The following is a 20419-nucleotide window of genomic DNA, read 5'->3' on the forward strand; positions in this document are numbered from 1 at the left end:
TTATATTTATTGACTTCATTTTTCTTATTATTTCCCTTCCAATAATGATAGATTTACTAAACTATCCTTTAACTCATCTCTCAAAAATTTCATTTTACCTCCCTCCAATAATAACATACGGTTAAACTTTCATTTCTTAGATTAACATTATTTTGAGCACCCACTTATGTTTTCTCCCCTTTTATACTGTCTTTTAATCTCATATCCTCAAAACAGGATGAAGTAGACACCTTGAAAAAGACATCTACAAATACCATCGATAACTTTATGATCTACTCTGAATGAACAAGCAAAAACTCCATTAGTCGAACTGCTCAAATTTTTATAGCAACTGGAAATCATAAAGCATCAGAGACATTTAGTCGTTCACATATAAGTATGTGCACAATCATAATCTGATAACAGATATCGTCAGTAACAAATCCACTTCCTCAATCAACAAATATTTCTCTAATTTCCGCAATAAATTCCAAATTTAAACGAATAATAACAAAAAATTTCTCAAATGATAATTTTAGTAAATAATAAGAAATAATAAGAAAAATGAAGAGAATAAATAAGAGAATAATTTCTCAAATGAATTTTTTGAGAGATGGGTTAAATGATAGTTTAGTAAATCTATAATTATTAGAAGGGAAATAATAAGAAAAATGAAGAGAATAAATATAAAAAGGTGTAAAGCCCTTGTTCCGAAAAATTCGCATGTCTCGGACCCATATTTCGAAAGGTAAGCGAATTGAATCCCTTATCTCGAAAGGTCAGTGAATTTAAACCCATATTCTGAAATTTCTCGTCAATTTAATCACCCAGTTTGGATTTCGCTTTTGTTAAGATGAATAGGAATTATATTGTGGGCTCTATATATTTGGATGAACAAGATCACTATAAAACAGAGGAATAAAAATTGTTGGGCAATACCGAAATAGTATATATCAGCCCAATTTTAGGGTTTTTAGATTTTGATCATCAAATCTCTTGTGCCCAAGAACATATTTATCAATTTTAACAAATCAGGTAAATCATCTACACTCTACCTTACCCCAATTTAGACCGCAACTCTGTCACAATTCCCTTAATTTTTGTGTTAGACCACACCCCAAAAACCTCATATCTCTATTCATACCACAACTTAAATTTATGTGTTTTTATTTTCTTTATTTATTTTTTATTTTAATTATGCATAGAATTAAAATAATAACGAAAAATCACATTAACAAACACCAAAAGTTACATTATTAAAATACCCATAATTACAATAATTAAATACCAAAAAATTACATAATTATATTTCTTAAAAAAAATACACTAACTATACACCAAGCATTACATAATTTAAAGGTTAAATTTTTTAACAAAAAATAATATTCAATTAAAAAGTATGACCACAAGCCTCACACTGCGGCCCAAGCCTGACCAGCTGGGCTGCACCTCTAAACACTATTGGGCCCGACCTCACCACAAGATTTCCAGCTCCAGTTTTGCCCCAATGCTAAGGGATTGGTAACATTACAACTTATTTTTGTTAGTAGTACTACTCCTCCCTCCTTCCCTTATAATTTGTCACCATTTGACTCGACACGGATTTTAAGAAATGTAATAAAAAGTGGGTTAAAAAAGTTAGTGACATGTGAGTCCTACTTTTGTATATTAGTTTTATAATAAAATGTGAGTGGGAACGAGTTTGTGGAATGTGAGGTCCAATGCTATGTTGTATGTCGCTGATGGTCCCGGTAGCCAAAAGATATATAGGGTTGAGGTATGATGAAATGCATAAATCGGTTTCGAAAAATAGACATGTAGAGTGGGGAAGGTTTAGTAGTGAGGGACTTGAAAATATGGTGAAAGGGTATTGGGTGATGGCTCAAACTAGTAGTCCTCAGTTTGTTCTTGCCAGGTATTCCGTTTCTTCGCTCTCTGGAGTCTTGTGTCTTTTCACAGCTCTAGTGTTGGTACAAGATTGGTTTGTTCGAAATAGGCTTGTAGCTCATGCTTCCAGTTTTAACTTGGCGTATCTTGGTTCGAGCTATGGCCCCTCCGTCTACTGGATTTTAACCGTTCAGACTATGGGAACAATTGCTCCAGTGCTGAGATGGCTCGCTGCTTCGTGGTTCAAGATTGCTGAGACGGAGCGAAGGAGCTTCAGAGATGAACTCAAGGTTGACAAGTACTGGACTTTGAGGCTGGAAGAGTGGAGAGACAGACCACTTCCATTTCATGTTCAAAACCGCGCATGCAAGAAGATACTTCGCGATGTTGTAAGATTCGTTCTGAATTTCTGCATTGGAGTTCAGATTCTCTTTGTTTCAGCTGGGAAACTAGTTTTATTCATCTCTTCTAGATTTGGTAGTGTAGTTTTCTTTTGTTTCTGCAAGAATAAAAAAAGACCTGTTTTAGTGGGGGCACAAGTGGATTTTAGCCAATATGTTCTTCTACTTGAAGGCGAGCCTCGGTTGCCCTATAAAATCCTCAAGAACATCTGCAACGAGGGCGGATAGGCTGACATGTGTAGGCGAAGAAAAGCAGCCAAGAAACTTGATCCAGCTTCTAAAGAAATCTTCAAACTTCAAAGGGGTGGGACGATTTGACAGCTGCCATGTTCCGAGCTTGCATTCTGAAGAACCTCGAAATTGCTGGTCTATGCCCGTGGTGACTTTGACAGCCATTTCAGTTGCTCTTACCAAAATCGCGGATGAGAAGACTAACCAGTTACTGGTTTATGTAAGTGACGGCCTGACTATTGTAAAGCTTATCGAGGAGACTCTAGACGGAATTGGAGAGTCAGAAAGCATCAGAAAAGCAGCAGATGTGGTTTGGATTGGAGTTGTAGTGTATAGAAAATGGGATGACATGGATTTGAAGAGCACGAGAATTAGAGGCACAACGCACCGGGAAACACTGCAAAACCTTTCTAGCATTGCAGAAAAGGTTGTGACAGAATTTATTGCTCGAACGAAAGATATTCTAATGCAGAACCCTCTAAACTGGCCTGCTAGAGTTATAGCTGCTAACTCAATGTACAGAATTGCTCAGACGATCTTGGTAGGAATGGGAGATGACGAGCACCAAGATGACGACGAGCTATTTGAGAGTATATCCATCACCATCTCGGATATACTAGCAGGGTGCCTCACCAATCTAGTGCAGGTCATAACATTGAAGTGTCACACAAATGACATCAGAGAAAGGGAAAAAAGTGTAAGGCGAGCAACGATTCTTCTTGGTGAGAGCAAGCAGATTCTTGAAATCCTCCAGGAGCGTGAGCTTCCGAGTTTAGATGTGGAGAAAGCTTCTTATATTGACGAGTGGAAGGCTTCTATGGCATTGGATATTGAAAATCCTCCATCATCTGCTTCTGCTTCTTCAAGTGACGATGCAACAATGGTGTAGATTTTCATGTTGTTTATCTATTTTCAGTTACAAGAGTGTTTCTTTATCAATTTTACCAAAAATATCAAAATTATTGTTTGATATGTGCTTTTGAATTTTGCTCTCCAATTTCACTCTGAAGAGGTCCAAACAAAATGTTCACCAGAGATTAAGTGCTTTGAATGATTGTATTATAACTTGTTTGAAATCTCTCACTCAAATATTCAAAACCAATAAATGGAATCAACAACTACAAACAAATAGTTAGATTCAAGTATAAATCAAGTTTACATGGAAGGTAGCTGCAAAATTTTGCTCTCAAGCAGCAACTTTGTTGACTCTGAAAGCATCCATAATCTCACGCAATTCCTTTTCTTCCTCTGCAAACGACTTCTCCGGTGTCTGTAACCTAAGCTCGTACAGTCGGTTGTTCTCAACCCCAAGTACTGAAAGATAACGACGATCCCACTCCAGTCGTGCCACTCGGTCCTGAGGCATGACAGCCAACTCATTGTTGTTCGCATACGACTTTATGTTCACCTAGTTACACCAGCCAAAATCAGTCAAACGAGAAGATAATAGGATAAAGTGTTGTTAGAACTTCACATTGTGGTGAAAATTGTACAAAGGTCTTACTTCGACTTCATAGTATAGCCTTCCATCCCTAGCTACTTTTGACGAGGTAGAAAGAATACTAGATTCGCGCCTCACACCAAGTCTAGTGGACATAAACTCGGTCAGATACTGCTTCAGTACTTTCTTCCCTGCTTCTTCAGGTGAACCTAGATCTTCCACACTTTTGTATTGTGACGACGAAGGTGAAGATATGTTCACTGATATGTTCTCGTCAAGAACAAAAGGATCCCTGAAGAATATATCAGCACCAGCGCCACGGACTTGGATCCAATTTGATGGGTACTGCAATGTGTAGCCATCAAATTGATCTGTATATTCCCTGAATGTAACAGAGTTTGCAAAAGCATTATCGCACGTGCCAGCTTGTGAATAGATGAAACCTGATAGAAGCAATGCCATTGCTTTCCGCCTTGGAACTGCAAAATCTTTACTAGACTGTGTCTTCTCAGAAGCCAGGCAATAGATAATGTCACCACTAGACTAAAATGATATTACTTCACGACGAAAACAAGTTTATTATATCAGAAAATCATGGGATAAAGCAAAGGAAAGAAAGGCTCAAGATAAACATTTCATGAATTCGTGAATATCAATTCACATACAAATTCAGGTTTTAATGTGTTCCATCATTCCAGTAAAGGATTATAGTATAAAATTCAACATTAACAGATACATATATAGGGATAAAAATCATTTCTTGCTTGCACAATCTCTTCATTTCCTGCCATGGAAATTTTCTCAATTGTGTTCCTGACAGATCATATTAGGGTGCATTTTGAAAAATGAGGCATAGATTCACGATGCATTCGCCCTAAAATTAAATCCCAAATGTGAGTGATAAATCCTAATTAGGAAGTGATGAAATGTAACTAGGGTTTAATAAAACCTAATTGGAGTGGATGAAACATCCATCCAAATTCAAAATTACACAGCCTTAGCTAAACGAATAAACTTGATTTTCTGCAATAATTATAGATAATGAATCAGAAACATATACCACGAAGAATTAAAAAATTAACAAATGAAGAAACCAGATTAATAGATGTAGTAATTAATAGATGTAGTAAAATTGGGGGATTTCAGAAATGTGGGGCTGACCTCGTGCAATTGGCAAGAAGTGGATTTTGCTGCTACTGATGAACTACGGGGAAGTATTCCATGTGAATGAGGCGGCGGCCGGAGTCTTGGGAAGCAGGGCGGAGGGTGAAATTTGAGGCCCACAGTAATGCTGGCCATGGGGTATCTGTGAAGATGTTACAGTTAGAAAGCGATAATGTGGGAGTTTCGCAAGGGTAGTTAGCTTGATTTTGATTGCTGAAAGCGGAGGATTACGGCTCTCACAAGATCGATATCATAAAATTCTTCTGTTACTGAATTTCTTACCAGCTTGTGTTGCTGCTGAAGTTGAGTTGTAGAGAAGAGATAGAAGAAAAATACACGGAGTCACCCTTATCTTATCCACGAATATCTCAATTTATGGAATTTTAAAATCCGTTCTTAAAAATCTTAAAATATGGAGTAATGTAATTTCCAAATATTTTATTCTTTGTGAGGTTTCTTTACTAGTTTCTGACTTATTATATTAATTTATTATATAAGTACAAATTATAATTATGTATAATAGTTATTATTATTATAGTACTATGTTATTATTAAGTACTAGTAATAACTTATTAAGCAAATTTTAGTTTAATTTTTTAAAGTATGGATCATACTTTAATCGTAGCATCTTACTATTACGGTTATATTTAGTTAGTTGAATTTAACTAATCAATATTAATTTAGCTCTTAATACTTACAAACACAATATATGTAATTATTGTAAATCATATTCTTTAGAAATCATATTTTTAAAAATTATATAATCAGTAGGTAGTACTCCCTTAATCCTTGAAAGTTTGTCCCATTTTTCTATTTCCATTCGTCCTACAAAAATTATCTCATTTAACTTTTTATCATTTTTTATAGTGGACCTCATATTCCACTAACTCATTCCTACTCACATTTTATTATAAAACTAATATATAAAAGTAGGACCCACATTCTGTTAACTTTTTCAACTCACTTTTCATTACATTTCTTAAAATTCGTGCCGGGTCAAAATGGGACAGTATTTGGGGGACGAAGGGATTAGTAATTTGTTGACACACAACAAGTGGCTCCTTGAATCCTAAAATTTGATTAATCAACAGGTTTAAGCCCAATTCAAATGATCATATTATACTCAGCTTTGCCCCATATTAATAGTACATTCTAAACTAGGCCCAACTCAATTCATTTGAAACTTCCCAACAGTAAGTCAGAGGATAAACTTTGCACACTGTATTTTAGCGTTGTCTTCAGAAAATGGAGGCAAATCTGTGTCTATAATTCTATTCCTAAGTATGAAAATGAAATTCTATTGATAATTTTACATTGTATTGATATGTGTTTATGTTATGGTCTTTTAATAGCAATGTGGCATCTCTGAGCTTATAGTAATTGTAACAATACAACAAAATAGCTTGATAAAATGTTGATTTATTGCTGTTTTGGGTGAAATCTTTTCTTAAATCCTTAAATTTTGTCTATTCGTACAGTATAGTTTGCTCTCTAAAATCTAAACATGATTAATTAGTTTACTATCTCAAGGAGGTAAATTAATATTGCAAAAGTCTAGAGCGTCAAAATGTTTAGCCTCTTACTGAATCAAATAAATTCAGCATCAAACCAATCGAACTGAACTAAACCGAAACTTACAAAATCTCTTAAGAAAGATTACATCACGTGCTTCGGAACACATCCGTCCACGTAGAATCAAGCGCTGAGATATTCGAGGTCAATTGAGGCATCGTGACCAAGTGTGTCGTGGCAAGTGGGTTCATAGGAATCAACGAACTCAAACTCCCAACTCGATCTTTCTCATGATCATGGCACGCGGCCGCTCTCCAATCGGAGATTTGAGGGCGGTCTAGTTGGTGTAGGGACTCTTGACCAGCATAGATCGCGGCCGCGTCTCTTTTTGGCCTAGCGATCTCCCCCGGTAGAAGGCTGTCGCTCTCCATGATCCGCTCCACGTCATATTGCGATATATCGAAGTTGGTCACAGCATTTGTACCCCTAAATTTGATGGCAGCCACATCATATGCCTCAGCAGCTCCTTCTTGGGTGCCTAAAATTGAATCATGGTACCGATTTATTAGAATACGAAATTAACAAATACTCCCTCCGTCCCATATATTTAGTCCAATTGGGCTTTTCATGTGCCTAAAAATAAATTTTTGAAGTGAGAGGTCTCGGGTTTAAGAACTCACCGAATGTTCCGAGATAAAGATCCTTGTTCCCCGCAACTCGGCCAATACGCGCTTGCCAACGGCCGTGCTGATGATGCCTGCTAACAACAATACAAACTAAGATTTCTAAACAATAGTAGTACTATAGTATCTAAATAAATTAATTTCGATATAATTAATCATGTAGACCTTGTCACTCCTCTGTATATGGAAGCGCCCCTAGAGAAACCACTGCTCCTCCTACAATTGAAGTTTCAAGAAAATTCAAAAGCTAAAACAATGTGTTAAAAATCCTTCAAATTGAGAAGAAAGTGTCACCTTCTTAAATGAGCAACATATTCTTGTCTGCTCATGTTCTTCATATCATGGACTTCTTGTTGATAATTTTCCAACTGCATCCACTTATAATGTTCAGTTTCTAATTTTGGATAAGAAAATGAGAATAAAATTGTCAAGGAAAAAAATCACACCGGAAAATTGATATGTGTGGAAGGTCCCCAATACTTGATTGCTGCAAGATCATAAGCCCTTGCTGCCTTTTCTTCCACATCATAACCCCCTAAAAAGTTAAATTTTAGATACTAATCTTACAAAGTTCAGTAGCAATTTATTACAAAAGTTGAAAACATAGGAATTACCTAAATAAACTGCAAATGTATTCATGTTAATGTTATCCTCCCATCCAGACAACAACAACAAAAGGCAAAAGCAAAGTTTAGTAAGAAAATGATGTTAGTTTTTCCAATAATAAGACAGTGCATATAGGAGCATATTCTTGCCTTGTCTCCCTTTTCTGCTCTGCCCTTCTTTCTTACAACTATTGTCCCATAAATGAGCTTCAAATCTCCCTGTCCATCTATGCCTAAATGCACCATGTCACACTCAAATCTTGAAAATTAAAAAAATTAATTATACTACAAAGTAGCAAAATTACCTAGTGACACCTCTGTACTGAGAGGTCCTCTGCCCGAACGTGTCGATCGACTTGCGATGAACAATCTGCTTCTGATGGGCCTTTTCAAGGCCCCTTTTCCTGCTCTCAGCCGCAATGCAGGTTGAAATTTGGCCCGAACCGGCCAGTTTAGCTACCGGGGCCATCGATAGGCTCAGCGTGTGCAGATCATCGCCATACATATTTCTTGAATCCCAATTGGCTTCAGCCACTGGTAGTTTGTTGTTGATGAGGAAGCCTTGATCTGGAGTGTACAATGTATGTAAGGTGAGAGCCATTCCTTCTCTGTCACACCCTTCATAGTTATGGGTCCCCATTGTTGTGAAATCCACACCTAAGTAGTAAAAGTCAGTCAAATTAAATAAACCACACATTTTTCTTCACACACAATATACATTTGAAAAAAAAACCTTGTGGTTGATCATTAGGCCTATTGATGGCTTCCATTATAGAATTGAAGTCACTTCCACCGCAGTAGTCGGTTAACGGGAGGGCGGGGCAAGGCGGAGCCACGGTGGAAGGGGAGAGGGAGAAGCCTAGCCAATTGTTAACTTGGTTGGTGTTATTTTGGTTAGTCATGGCTTAATTTTTTAAATTTTGTTGACTATTGGAAGGGAGTGATGCAAAATGTCAAAAGGGAAGGTAGTATTGTTATAGTGAAAAAAAAGAGGGTGAATAATAATGAAGGAAAGCAAGTCAATGATTGGAAAGAAGTAAAATAATGTGGCGTCCAACCCTCCCTTTGTTTCCGGGTAAATTCCACGGATGTACGTCATGGGAGATAATATCCGTCATTTGTACCCGGAAAAAAAATGTTTCCAGTGATGGGAAAGACGCGTGAGCCTCTTGCATGTTTTAACCAAAAACGCGATAGTCTCTTGCGTGTTTCACCCGACCGGGTGATTTGAAAGTTAAAATCACCCGACCGGGTGTTGTTCTCTCTGGACCCCTCCTGTCTTAAATATTTCACCCGGCCGGGTTTTTTGAAACTGGAAATTCATCCGATCGGGTGTTTTCAAACACGCATGAGCTTGATGCGTGTTTAATTAAAACACGCATGAGAGTAACGCATGTTTGGTTTATCAAAGACGCGAGAGCCTCACGCGTCTTTCCCATCACTGGAAATATTTTTTTTCCGGGTACAAATGGCGGATATCATCTCCCATGACGTACATTCGTGGAATTTAGCCCTTTGTTTCCCTCCACTTTGAAACAACATGTTTGGTTTGTTTTGTAGCTACAAAGATAGGTAGAAACGAAATGAAGACTAGAATCTTGCTCACTTTGTTTTGTGCTTTAAATTCTTTAGCAAAAAGAATGAAATGTTGATCGAATTCATAGGGATCTGCGCACATCAGCTTCGTCTTTTGCTTTTATCGGCCTCTTCTCTTCACCTCTCCTTATCATCTTTTGCATGGATCTGCAGTGTGTGTATATGCTGCACCACCTACTTTTTTGGGCTTAATAAATCAATGAATTAGCCAAGATGAGAACATCAGTTTCTGCAGGTTTACTACCTTCAAAAACTGCTATGTAATGCAATTCCTCTCTCCATGCTTTTTATACGGTGGCTGATATTTAATACGATGTGACACGACCAAATAAATGGGATTTAGTTGACTGTTTCTTTTGCATCATATGTCGTTCATTTCCTAGTAGTATAATTGTTTGTTTGTGTATGATTTTGTAATACATGATTATAATGGTATTGGCTTGTCTTTATGTTGATTGATTGATTATTGTGGCTTTGTCACTTTTTTAATCTTGAAATATGGACTCATGTCTCACTCATTATAGGAGAAAACCGTTTCACTAGCCTCACTATGGCATTTCAAAAACCAGCCTATGTTTTGCTAATTAGAAAAAAAGTTGTTTCTTTTTAACTAAATGAGATGAATACTTCACTTTGAAAAATAGTACTCCTATTTGGATTCATTACCACCAGAATTTATATTCAGTTCCAATTCGATGATAGGAGTATTTGATATTCTTTGATGTCGAATCGCTCTCGAGAATGACCGAACATGTGAGGGAAACGAAGCGAACCAATACAGAAACACAAGTTTCTAAATCCCGTTAATTGAATTCTTCAAACACTACCATTAAAAATAGCAATAAGTTTATCATTTTATCAATTCAATTCTAACCGTATTAGGATGTAAATCGGATTCATCACTCAATTTCAAACACCTCAATTCACGTGTGGGTATCACCAAAACATATACGAAAAAAATACTCATTCTTAACTACTAAATTCAGAAGCGAATCAATATTTGATAAGTAACTAAGAAGAAATTTTTCGATCAATCAGAGCCACCCCAATCAAGTTTCGGGCTAATCCTAGCGGGTTCATACTACTTTTATTGGGCTATAAACTTTTGGCCCTACCGGTTTTTCTTTTTATTCAGTCTGTCTTCCCATCGATTGACATTTCTAACTGATTACAAAATTATTATTGACTATGGTCTTATATTTTTGCAGGATTCTGTTATTCAGTAGATATGCTAAATATTATCTTAGACAAGTCCATGATGATAGAAAGACATATGCAGCTACTACTGCATAGCTTAAAGCTACAAGTCAGTCTTGGTTACTTCACCACAATCCACAAAAGTGTGTGAACTGTGTGTGATGACACAGTAACTAAGCAAATGGGTGGTGTGTAAGGAAAAAGATAAAGATAAAGAATCTGAGTTTGACCAATGCATGCTTTTTGGTGCATGCTCTTTTGAAGCTTTTTGATTTGTATCTTTGCATCCAAAGTTTGAATGGATTACTATACAAATCTGGTACTCATATACTTCCTAGTAAATCTTCTTATTTTTAATAAGAATTTTCAAAATATACATGTAAAATATATTTTTTGAGTTAGTATAAAAATAATTTGCTGCTTTCATCCTAACTATCTAGAGTCCAGTTCATTTTTGAGTCGTCCCAACAATTTTGAGTCGTTTCCTTTTCGGGAAAAAAGTATAATTTTTACACATTTTTAGCGAGAATAAAGAAATAGACGATTGATTCAGTTGGAAACAATATATTCAAAGAAGAAAAGATGTAGCAATGTATACAAGTGTGACAATAGTATATGATCCAATATTATCTACTACATGGAAATTCTACAATGTTAATGATCTCTAAAACTCAAAATCTCTTCCAGGGTATTAATCTGACTCAACCAAGCAAAGTAATCATACATACAAACTCTGCCACCAAAAACAAAAACACTATCAATTACTTACAAAAGGTTTTATAGTAACAAAAAAATGAAAATATTACCAGAATTTGTGTAGTTACCTAAATGCACGACACGCGACTTCGTTGTAAGGATCCATCATGAAGGTGAGGCCGGCCTTGAGGAATTTCTTCACAGACACAATCAGCAATTGTTAGATGACGAATCTATATGGAGTTTGATGGTCACATTAATACCTTGAATATCATATTAGCTCCAGCAGGAATTTCTCCGTGGCGAGGGACGGGGAGGTTTGGCAGGAGTTTCATGCATTTCCGAGCACCAAACAGAGCATGACTGCGTATACCCAAGCGCGCTTGACACAGGCTTCGCTTTGTCACCCACGAGAGGTTATACTGATAAAGACTAGAAGCCTACGCATCATCACACGTATGTTAATTACTACACATTTCCAAAGACGAGATGCTCGACTCACTAGGGAGAAGAAAACTTTACAATTCTATATTGTAGGACAGCATGGCCGTAATTCTTATCCCCCGTGTACTTTGTGGCTCTGAAGTTTATTGCATTCAATTTCCTTTGCAATCTCGCCGTATTCTGCAAGATATGTGATGAGAGAAGGTTGTAAAATTCAATTGAAGATCAAAAGTGTTGCTCAGTTGTACACAATGTAAAAGTAGTTTCAGACCATTGCTGTAAATTCTTCAGAATGAGCGTACTCGGTTATGCCATCGACAGTCCAATTTGGAAAATGTGTAATCCGTTTAGTCACTGGAAACAAAATCTCCACCCCTGCACGATTATGCACCAATGCAGCTTCCTCAATAGGTTTGTAGATAACCTGAAAGTCGCCAATATCAACGCAATACAACAAGGCGATTTTAAGCTAAATATAAGAAAACAACAAGTAGCAAAATGATTAAACAACAATTAATTGGTTTTATAGAAGGATGAGACGGGCTGAAGATATCACAAGTAGAAAGGGAAACATATAAATTTACATTGTCAGCTAAATTTGGATCTGCTCCAGCTTTAAGCAAAGACTCGAGAAATTTTGTGTCGCCTTCTTTTGCAGCACATCCCAAAGGACTTAACCCACTTAGATACAAATTTGGGTCCGCTTTAGCCTGCAACGAGAAAGTACTTAACCCATGATAACAGATGGCAAGCAATTCAAACACTGAATAAGGCATCAGATACATATAACTGAGGAACAGAGCTAAAGAAGCATGGGAAGTTTAAATCATCTATTCGAAAACAAGGAATAATATATCTAGCATATAGTCATTATCATGATAACTGACATCAATCTCTAACAAAAACTAGACAAGACGGGTATTTCCATTTCACCGAACACACCTCAAGCAGCAAATCCATGCATTCCAATGAGCGAGACTTGACTGCACATACAAGAGGGCAGTCCACAACTTCATAAAAATGATTTGGCTGCAAAACGGAAAGCAGTAAAGGGATTAATCTCACAACATTAATACAGCAAGTCAAGAGATCATATTAGTATGATTGAGTAAGCAAATCACACTCTTATCCACATTCAAAAGTTACAATAAACAAAAAACTGCTGAAGGTTGTGCTTGCCCACGTTTGCGCCATGAGACAAGAGACACTTGACAGCCTCAGCATTTCCACGAGAAACGGCAACTTGTAAAGGCGTTCCATCTAAAGACTCTGCTTCTATATGAGCATGTTTCACCAGCAACAACTCGATAAGCTCCCGATTACCTGAAGCAAAACCAATCAATTCGAGCATATAATATAACACTACGAGCGAAGTCCTTCACAGCATTACAGCCTACAAAACCACAGACCTTTTAGAATAGCTAAGTGCAAGGGAGTGAGCCCCTCAACATCTGCAATAGCAATCACAGCATCATGTTTGATGAGAAACTCCACAATTTTGACATGTTCCCCTTTCACAGCTTCTGCCACAGGAGTAGTCACTGGAGCAGTTTGCACCATATCAATAAACAAACAATTCAAGAATTAACATAAATTTTTCAATAGCAACATAAATATGAGAGAGAGAGGAATAGAACTCTTGTAATCCATGGGATTGATATAAACTTTGACGTTATGTATCAAGAATTTGCAAATCTCATAATGTCCGATTGCAGCCGCGTGATGCAGGACAGTCCGGCCAGTGGAGAATTCGCTGCATTCATCGCATATTTTCAGGAACTCTCTTTCATCTTTCACCTTCTTTCTGATTGCTGTATCAAAAATCAGGCATTCAAAAAATCAGGAATACAAAAATCAAGAAATTGAAGAAATAACAAGAAAAAGACTTTTCACCCTTGAGTCGGTTAAGGCTTCCACTAGCACCAGCCTCGATAATCAATGCACCTGCCACTTTTAGCAACTGTAAATTGAATTACCGAAGCTCCACATATAGATGCAACCATGCACGAAGAGTAGAGATTGAAACGGAAATTAAAGGGTTTTCTAATCAACTTACCAGTTTCAGAAATAGAATCCATGGCATTCAAGTTCTTAGAGAAATTGAATCAGAAAGGGGTTTTGCAGAAAATTTCTTGTGATCATTTTCTTTCTTATGCTTTTCGTATTTTTTCTGAATTCTTTTTCCTTTTTCTTATGCAGACGCCTTACTAATAATCAACATATTCGAACTAAAAAATTCCAATTTCTGTTAAATGCAAAAAGTTAATCAACTAGCAATCCTATGATAATAAAATGAAAATCAAGTGAAGGTGCATTGGAATAGAAATTTGTGTTTAAGTTCCAATTCATAAATAAGATTGGAGGTGATCGGATTGAATGATATTTTAATAGTATACATCGAGCAAACGATTCCGACGGTAACAATTTTAATGTGAATTACATTGGAGTAACAATTTTTTGTACATCCCACTCGACTGAGTGGTGTGTCATCGACCTCCATCCAGTGCTCACCACTGGACCGAGTGGTGTGTCATTGGCATTTTTTAAATTATATATGTATGAATCAAATAGTAGGAGTAGTATTTTACTCATTTAATGTTAATTTTTGTGGCTCGAGAAAAAAATGAAAATTGGCAATGAAGAAGAAGTAAAAACAATAAGCACATAGATCGTGTGGCTGGAAACAAACCACACGACAAGTATACAAGGCAGCTTGTCGAACAAGAGAGGATGACATATGCCATTGAACATGTCAGAAGAAAACAAGATGCATGCATTTTGTCGAACCTACAACCAGTAAGCCATATATGGGCCGTTATAAGGAAATCGGAACATATAATTTGTGTGTAAATGCTGCAATCTGAATCAGAGAAGACCACACAGACAAATAGTTTGGTGGAATGCTGACAACACAGCCCGCATGGCAACGCGACACTCCAAACCAATGCATACCACACACAACGTGTGTTAACCGTATAACATTACATATCTTTCGAGATTATAAAGTCATTCGCAATGCCGTCTCTTAACCGTCTCATCTCTTAACTATTCATGGGTCCCACTGTACTTTTCACTCCATCTCTTAACTAAGAGACAACACCTGTAACCCTTCATTTCTTATCCATCTCTTAACCATCTCATCCCTTAACTATTCATTCAATTTCATTTTTTATTTTTATTACCAACATATTCAATTAATAAAAACACACTTCATTAAATAAAATAAAATAAAATTACCACTTAAAATCCTAAAAAAAAATACATAATTAAATTCGTGGCAAAATAAATAAAAAAAGACATAATTTAAAATACAATTTTATAGAAATTATAAAAACTACTCCGCCGGCGACGCATCCCCCGAAGGCGGTGGCGGTGCACTCAAGCTACCTGGAGGCAGAATACCAATTTGTCTTGCCATATACTCAATTCCGGCAAGGTGGGCTTGATATTGTGGAGGCGTCATGCGGGAAGTGTCCGCCATCGTGGCGGTCAAGTACATGGACAATAGGGTGTTCGAGCCCGAGCCCGCCTGGCTTGATTCGCCTCGGCCCCTCATCCCTCTAGTCGCCTTGGTCCCTTGCGGCCGACGGCGCCCACGGGAGGAGCCCCCTGCATCGGTGGTCGTGCCCTCAACCTCTTGTGAGGCGCTGCCTGACCCGCCCTCACTAGACGAGTATTGGCCACCCATCGTGTGCTTCGTGCGCTTCGAGCTCGAGCCCTGGCTAGACTGGACACCGTCGGCCCACCTTTCAACGTCTTTGACGGCCTACCAAACATGGACATGTTTGAATTATTTGTCGTTGTCGTCAAAGAAGACTAGCAAAGCCGTTCTCATAATGTCGGCTCCACTAGCTCCGCTTTGGTATTGAGCTGCTTCATTCTTGTAGATGCTGCAAAAAATTTTGACATCTCTGTCGACGCGGTCAAAATGACTGCGGAGCATCTTCAGGGTGCGGCGGCGGGACGGAGCCGGCTTGTTCTCGTTGTAGGCGGCGGTGACCTTTTCTCAAAAACACTTGCGGGTTTGTTGATTCCTGAAGATGGGATCGTACGAGACGCTGACCCAAGCGTTGAACAGAGTCATCATGTCCGCCCGACTATATGGATGACGGCCTATATCCTCCTCCTCTTCCTCCACGACGTCGAATTCGAGACCCTTGGAGCTTCCACCGCCTCGTCCTCACTCCGGATTGGGTTCATCCGGATAATCCTCCTTAATTTGGGATAATCCCCGTGAATACCTCGGGGCGGAGGGACGAGAGTATGCATCCACATCAAAATAGGGTGGTTGGTACGCCGCCATCGTCGACCAGCCTTGGGTGCCCGGCGTAGACGAACCGGAACCACCCAAGACATTGTACATGCCCCCCAATCGCCAAACGCGTTCAAGTCATATCCGCCGGAGCCGCTCTCGTTTCCGTCGCCGGACATTTTTTAGATGAAAATTGGAGAGGTGAGATGAAAATTGAAGAGGAAATGGAGATTATTTGAGAAGAATAGATGTGTGTTTGTGTATATAATGGGGATGAAAGAGAAGTATTTACAGAGTAAAAAAAGAAAATAAATAATTTTTTTTAAAAAAATGACCTTTTTTTTATTTTTTTTAATATTTTTTTATTAAAATTGAATTAAAAAAGATTTATTGTGTCAGCAGTGACGACGCGAGGCCCGCGAGTGGGCGTCACGCCTAGCGCCAGCGCGCGCCACGTGGCGCTGGCGCATGGCTGGCGCGCCATCCGTCTCGCTGGGACGAGATGCTCGCCGAGATCGGGACGAGACGCGGGGCTGCAACGCCGTCTCGATGCCGTCTCGTCTCGCCGAGACGAGATAGAGATGGCAACGAGACGCGTTGCGGATGCTCTAACAATCGTAAGAGGTTTTAATTATCAAAATAAAGGAATTAACACAGAATTTTTTAAAACAGCTAATAGTGTGAAAATCACCCCAAAGATATAACTTTCACACATAAGTAAAAGAAATGAGAGGAATTGACAAACTTGTCATCAATCTATGAAGGCATTTTTACAATTAGACATAGTACTCGCATTAAATCAAAGGTTTTTAGCTATTGATTTTTCAGTGATATTGATTTTAATTTAAACTATAGTAGTAGTATTGTTTTCTAATGCATCTTGAATAATATCGAGTTACTTTTTTATGTCTTTTTTAACTTGGGAATTAGAAGCTATATAGAATTAAAATTATAGTCTATGGTTGAATCAAAATGTCATATCATAAAATTCGACATATTCAGTAAAAAAGGAGAATTAAACTTAACACAATCCTTAATTAAACGTTCTCTGTTTAATTTTCCTTTTAATTTATCAATCAGTACTAATTTAGTTATAATTCATTTTCGACACCAAAAGCTTAGTTTTGCTATTGTTTTAGGATAATTCATTTGTGATTATCTGAACTTGGTGGTTAATAAGAGATCAATGGAATCCTTGCCGCCGGATTCAATCCCAATCCGAGCTTTTCTGCATTGCCTCTTTTCGCATAGTTAATTCTATTGAATACCTCTTGATTATAGCTGCAATTACCCCTACTTATTGTTTGAATTCCTCAACATATACATCTCTATCTCCGATCATAGCATAGTTGGGGCAAATTGATGGCCCCTCAAAGCAGGAGACGCCTCTCGCTGCTCATCCTCCTGCTCTTCCTCCTCCTCTCCCTCTCCTCCCTCTTCCTCTCCCCCTCCGCTCCCAACCCCCAAATCCAGCATCTCCGCTCACTCCCAACCCCATCCCCTCAATCCAACTTCACATTTCTCATCAAAGTCCTCACCTTCGACCGCCCCGCCTCTGTCTCCCGCTGCCTCAACTCTCTCGCCAGAGCCCACTACGACTCCGCCGACAAAGTTCATCTCCACATCTACGTCGACCATTTCCCTCAAAATTCTCCAACTGGGCCTGACGAAAAATTGAATCTTTCCACCCAGATTCTTGATTTCGTTGATGGGTTCGAGTGGAGATTCGGAGAGAAGGTGGTGCATTACCGGACTTCCAATGCAGGGCTGCAGGCGCAGTGGCTCGAAGCATGGTGGCCTGCTTCCGATCATGAGTTTGCATTTGTTGTTGAGGATGATCTCGAGCTTGCGCCTCTTTATTACAGGTTTCTTTTTTGTGTTCTTTATTTATTTAGGGATTTGATTTTGTTTGTATATATCATGTTGTATACTTTGCTTGTTGAAGTGGAATGAATGATTATCCGAGATCTTGAATATTTGAATCTGTGTATGGCATGGTAGGTTTCTGAAGGCGTTGATCTTGAATTATTACTATAATGCCACGAATTTCAGTCCTTCCATTTACGGGGCGTCGCTGCAAAGGCCGAGGTTTGTGCCAGGTAGTTCTCTTCATTCTTGTTATGATGTGATTGTTTTTTCAACATTTGGTAAATAAAAGCACTGTGGCTCGCATTTTGTGCTAAATGCTTGTGTAAGTGGAAGTATGCTTCTGCAGATTTTATGCTATTGTTGTGCGTTTATGATTCATTTAAGAGTTATGATTGTCTCCGTGTAAATAAATTTGGGTACACCCTGGCCGAGAAGCATTTTATGTTGCTGATGTTGCCTACATTTCAGGTTCGTTAGCGAGAAGATGGTTTGTTTTTTGCTGCTTTCCACTTGAAAATTATTTGATGTTTGTGCAGGTCGTTTTCCCTCTGTTATAACTCTTGTCTGGCTTTCCCTTGTTCCCCTGGTAGACAAGCAATTTCAAGATATGCATTGAGCACAAATTTGAACCTAACTTTCTTTGTATGCTTCAGTCTTCACTATCAATTATTCATGTGTATGCCGCAGTTGATATTTTAGAATATGCTTTCTCTCTTCTTCATTTTCTATTTCTATGTTACTTATTCAGTACTAAGTCTGTCACTGTTAGAATTCTCCTTTTCTAATCTTTTGCTTTGGTTTTTCCCGGCAGGTAAACATGGAAACAAAATGCATTTAGATGATGAATCTCGGATTTTCTTGTATCAGCTGGTTGGAACTTGGGGCCAGCTTCTATTCCCAAGACCTTGGAAAGAGTTCCGTCTGTGGTACGACATGCATAAGTCCAAAGGTGTGAAGCCTTTCCTAGACGGAATGGTAACTATTTCCATTAACCACTTTCTTCTTTTCTGCTTTGGTTTCTTTGTTTTCTAATTGATTCATTGTTTAGTCTATTTTGTATTTGATCTATGGGATGATATGACAACAGGTATCAAATGGGTGGTACAAGAAGCTGGGAGAGAAAATCTGGACTCCGTGGTTTATAAAATTTATCCACTCTCGTGGATACTTTAATATCTATACCAATTTTCATAATGAGAGAGCATTGAGCATCAGTCATAGGGATGGAGGTGTCAATTATGGCAAAACAGCAGGACCTGATTCTCAGTTACTGGATGAAAATTTGGTCGATTTCAACGTACTAGAACTATATCCTTTAAAGGATCTCAATTGGTATGATTTCTGCTTCCGAAAAGTATTAACCAACAGAATCGTGACGACTTCACATGAACTTGCAAGTGTTCTTCAATCTGTGCAACACAAAAAAACTGTTTTGCTTGTTAGTCTGTTTAAAGTACCAGATACGGTTGTCAGGAATATGCTCTGCCACTTCGAGGGGCTGAATATACGAAATTACATCTTGGTTGGACCGACTTCTGATTTTTTGATTGATCTTGCTAGAAGAGGGCACCCAGTCATTGATGCCAGCAACTATTCTGACTTCAGCAAACTTTCCATGTCCGTCAACTTTCAGGATTCGACGATGGAACTGTTCAAAGAAATTCTGGTGCTAGCATCTGTGACTAGAAATAATTTGGAACTTGGTTACAGCACCTGGGTGCTTGACGGTAACATGCTTCCACGTAATAACATGTCATTTTCGGATACCTTTGACCGCACAAATGACTTGTATGTCGGGAAGGCTAGTAGGATTCTTTTTGTTCGGAGCTCATCCTCTTCTTTGAGGATTTGGGCTGGTGATTTCCCTTTCAAGATTGCTTCATCGGTGGAGACTTTGGGAAAACTATCAGTTTCTTCGCCTATTTTTTTCTATGCTATTGAGAATTTACTGAAAAAGCAAAGTATCGATTTTAAGAACATTGATGAGATGCACATTGGCTTGGATTTTGGTGCTCTTCAAGCTAACTCGTCCTCATTTGACAGGGACGATAAATTTGTTATCTGGTCTTCTGATATAGAGTTAGGTGTATTACAGAAGCAACTTGCACATGTAAATTTGTGGTTTTTGGATGTCGATTCATCATGTTCTTCAGTTGTTTGCCATCCTTTGTAGCATTTGCATTTCCTTTGTACTTTAAACAAGAATGTTACTCTCAATGACAAAAATTTTGCTTCTAGTTTTATACACTTCGTTATTTCTTGTTTCACATGGTTACTGGCTCAAGATACATAATTGGTTCCTTTTTTAAGAACTGCTTGCTAATCGTGCTGTTATTCCATTTGTTATGATCAGGCCATCTGCAATAATTATTCAGATGATGACTCTTCTATTTAACTTTGCGTAAACACTATTAGTACCATTCAAATATAGCAGAGAGAATGCTTATACTCTGAAAATAGCA

General features: G+C 38.1%; 5 protein-coding genes across 11 annotated transcripts; 2 read left to right on the forward strand and 3 right to left on the reverse strand.

Moving 5' to 3' along the window:
• Positions 1-1835: 1835 nt before the first annotated feature.
• Positions 1836-3387, forward strand: LOC121784059. The gene is made up of 2 exons (XM_042182243.1): positions 1836-2348; positions 2440-3387. The coding sequence occupies exons 1-2, from the start codon at positions 1836-1838 to the stop codon at positions 3385-3387; spliced, it is 1461 nt and encodes a 486-aa protein (XP_042038177.1).
• Positions 3388-3535: 148 nt separating this feature from the next.
• On the reverse strand, positions 3536-5487 carry LOC121784996 (psbP domain-containing protein 1, chloroplastic-like). Of its 5 annotated transcripts, none has more exons than XM_042183315.1 (4): positions 5386-5487; positions 5101-5245; positions 4003-4443; positions 3536-3906 (listed from the first exon to the last, which is right to left on the reverse strand). In XM_042183315.1, exons 2-4 carry the CDS (start codon positions 5236-5238, stop codon positions 3685-3687), a joined length of 801 nt encoding a protein of 266 aa, XP_042039249.1. In that variant the 5' UTR covers positions 5239-5245; positions 5386-5487; the 3' UTR covers positions 3536-3684. The 5 variants fall into 5 exon arrangements, with proteins under 5 accessions (XP_042039249.1, XP_042039248.1, XP_042039247.1 ...); XM_042183314.1 differs by having other exon boundaries at positions 4003-4437; positions 5344-5435; XM_042183313.1 differs by having other exon boundaries at positions 5344-5435.
• A 1132-nt stretch (positions 5488-6619) lies between these two features.
• Positions 6620-8859, reverse strand: LOC121783843 (AP2-like ethylene-responsive transcription factor ANT). The gene is made up of 9 exons (XM_042182019.1): positions 8637-8859; positions 8209-8560; positions 8054-8136; positions 7913-7921; positions 7745-7833; positions 7593-7666; positions 7464-7514; positions 7296-7372; positions 6620-7153 (listed from the first exon to the last, which is right to left on the reverse strand). The coding sequence occupies exons 1-9, from the start codon at positions 8803-8805 to the stop codon at positions 6765-6767; spliced, it is 1293 nt and encodes a 430-aa protein (XP_042037953.1). The 5' UTR covers positions 8806-8859; the 3' UTR covers positions 6620-6764.
• Positions 8860-11244: 2385 nt separating this feature from the next.
• LOC121785449 (ankyrin repeat and death domain-containing protein 1B-like) lies at positions 11245-14185 on the reverse strand. 3 transcript variants are annotated; one of them, XM_042183884.1, is made up of 12 exons: positions 13893-14185; positions 13730-13796; positions 13474-13647; positions 13246-13377; positions 13020-13159; positions 12779-12865; positions 12421-12546; positions 12108-12260; positions 11915-12016; positions 11656-11832; positions 11521-11588; positions 11245-11429 (listed from the first exon to the last, which is right to left on the reverse strand). In XM_042183884.1, exons 1-12 carry the CDS (start codon positions 13917-13919, stop codon positions 11351-11353), a joined length of 1332 nt encoding a protein of 443 aa, XP_042039818.1. In that variant the 5' UTR covers positions 13920-14185; the 3' UTR covers positions 11245-11350. The 3 variants fall into 3 exon arrangements, with proteins under 3 accessions (XP_042039818.1, XP_042039819.1, XP_042039820.1); XM_042183885.1 differs by having other exon boundaries at positions 13730-13786; positions 13893-14181; XM_042183886.1 differs by having other exon boundaries at positions 13730-13780; positions 13893-14178.
• A 3020-nt stretch (positions 14186-17205) lies between these two features.
• Positions 17206-20200, forward strand: LOC121784882. Its single transcript, XM_042183143.1, has 4 exons — positions 17206-17953; positions 18090-18187; positions 18769-18932; positions 19045-20200. The coding sequence occupies exons 1-4, from the start codon at positions 17451-17453 to the stop codon at positions 20128-20130; spliced, it is 1851 nt and encodes a 616-aa protein (XP_042039077.1). The 5' UTR covers positions 17206-17450; the 3' UTR covers positions 20131-20200.
• Positions 20201-20419: the final 219 nt, after the last annotated feature.

Source organism: Salvia splendens, chromosome 21 (genome assembly GCF_004379255.2).
Source record: "Salvia splendens isolate huo1 chromosome 21, SspV2, whole genome shotgun sequence".
Taxonomy (NCBI): Eukaryota; Viridiplantae; Streptophyta; class Magnoliopsida; order Lamiales; family Lamiaceae; genus Salvia; species Salvia splendens.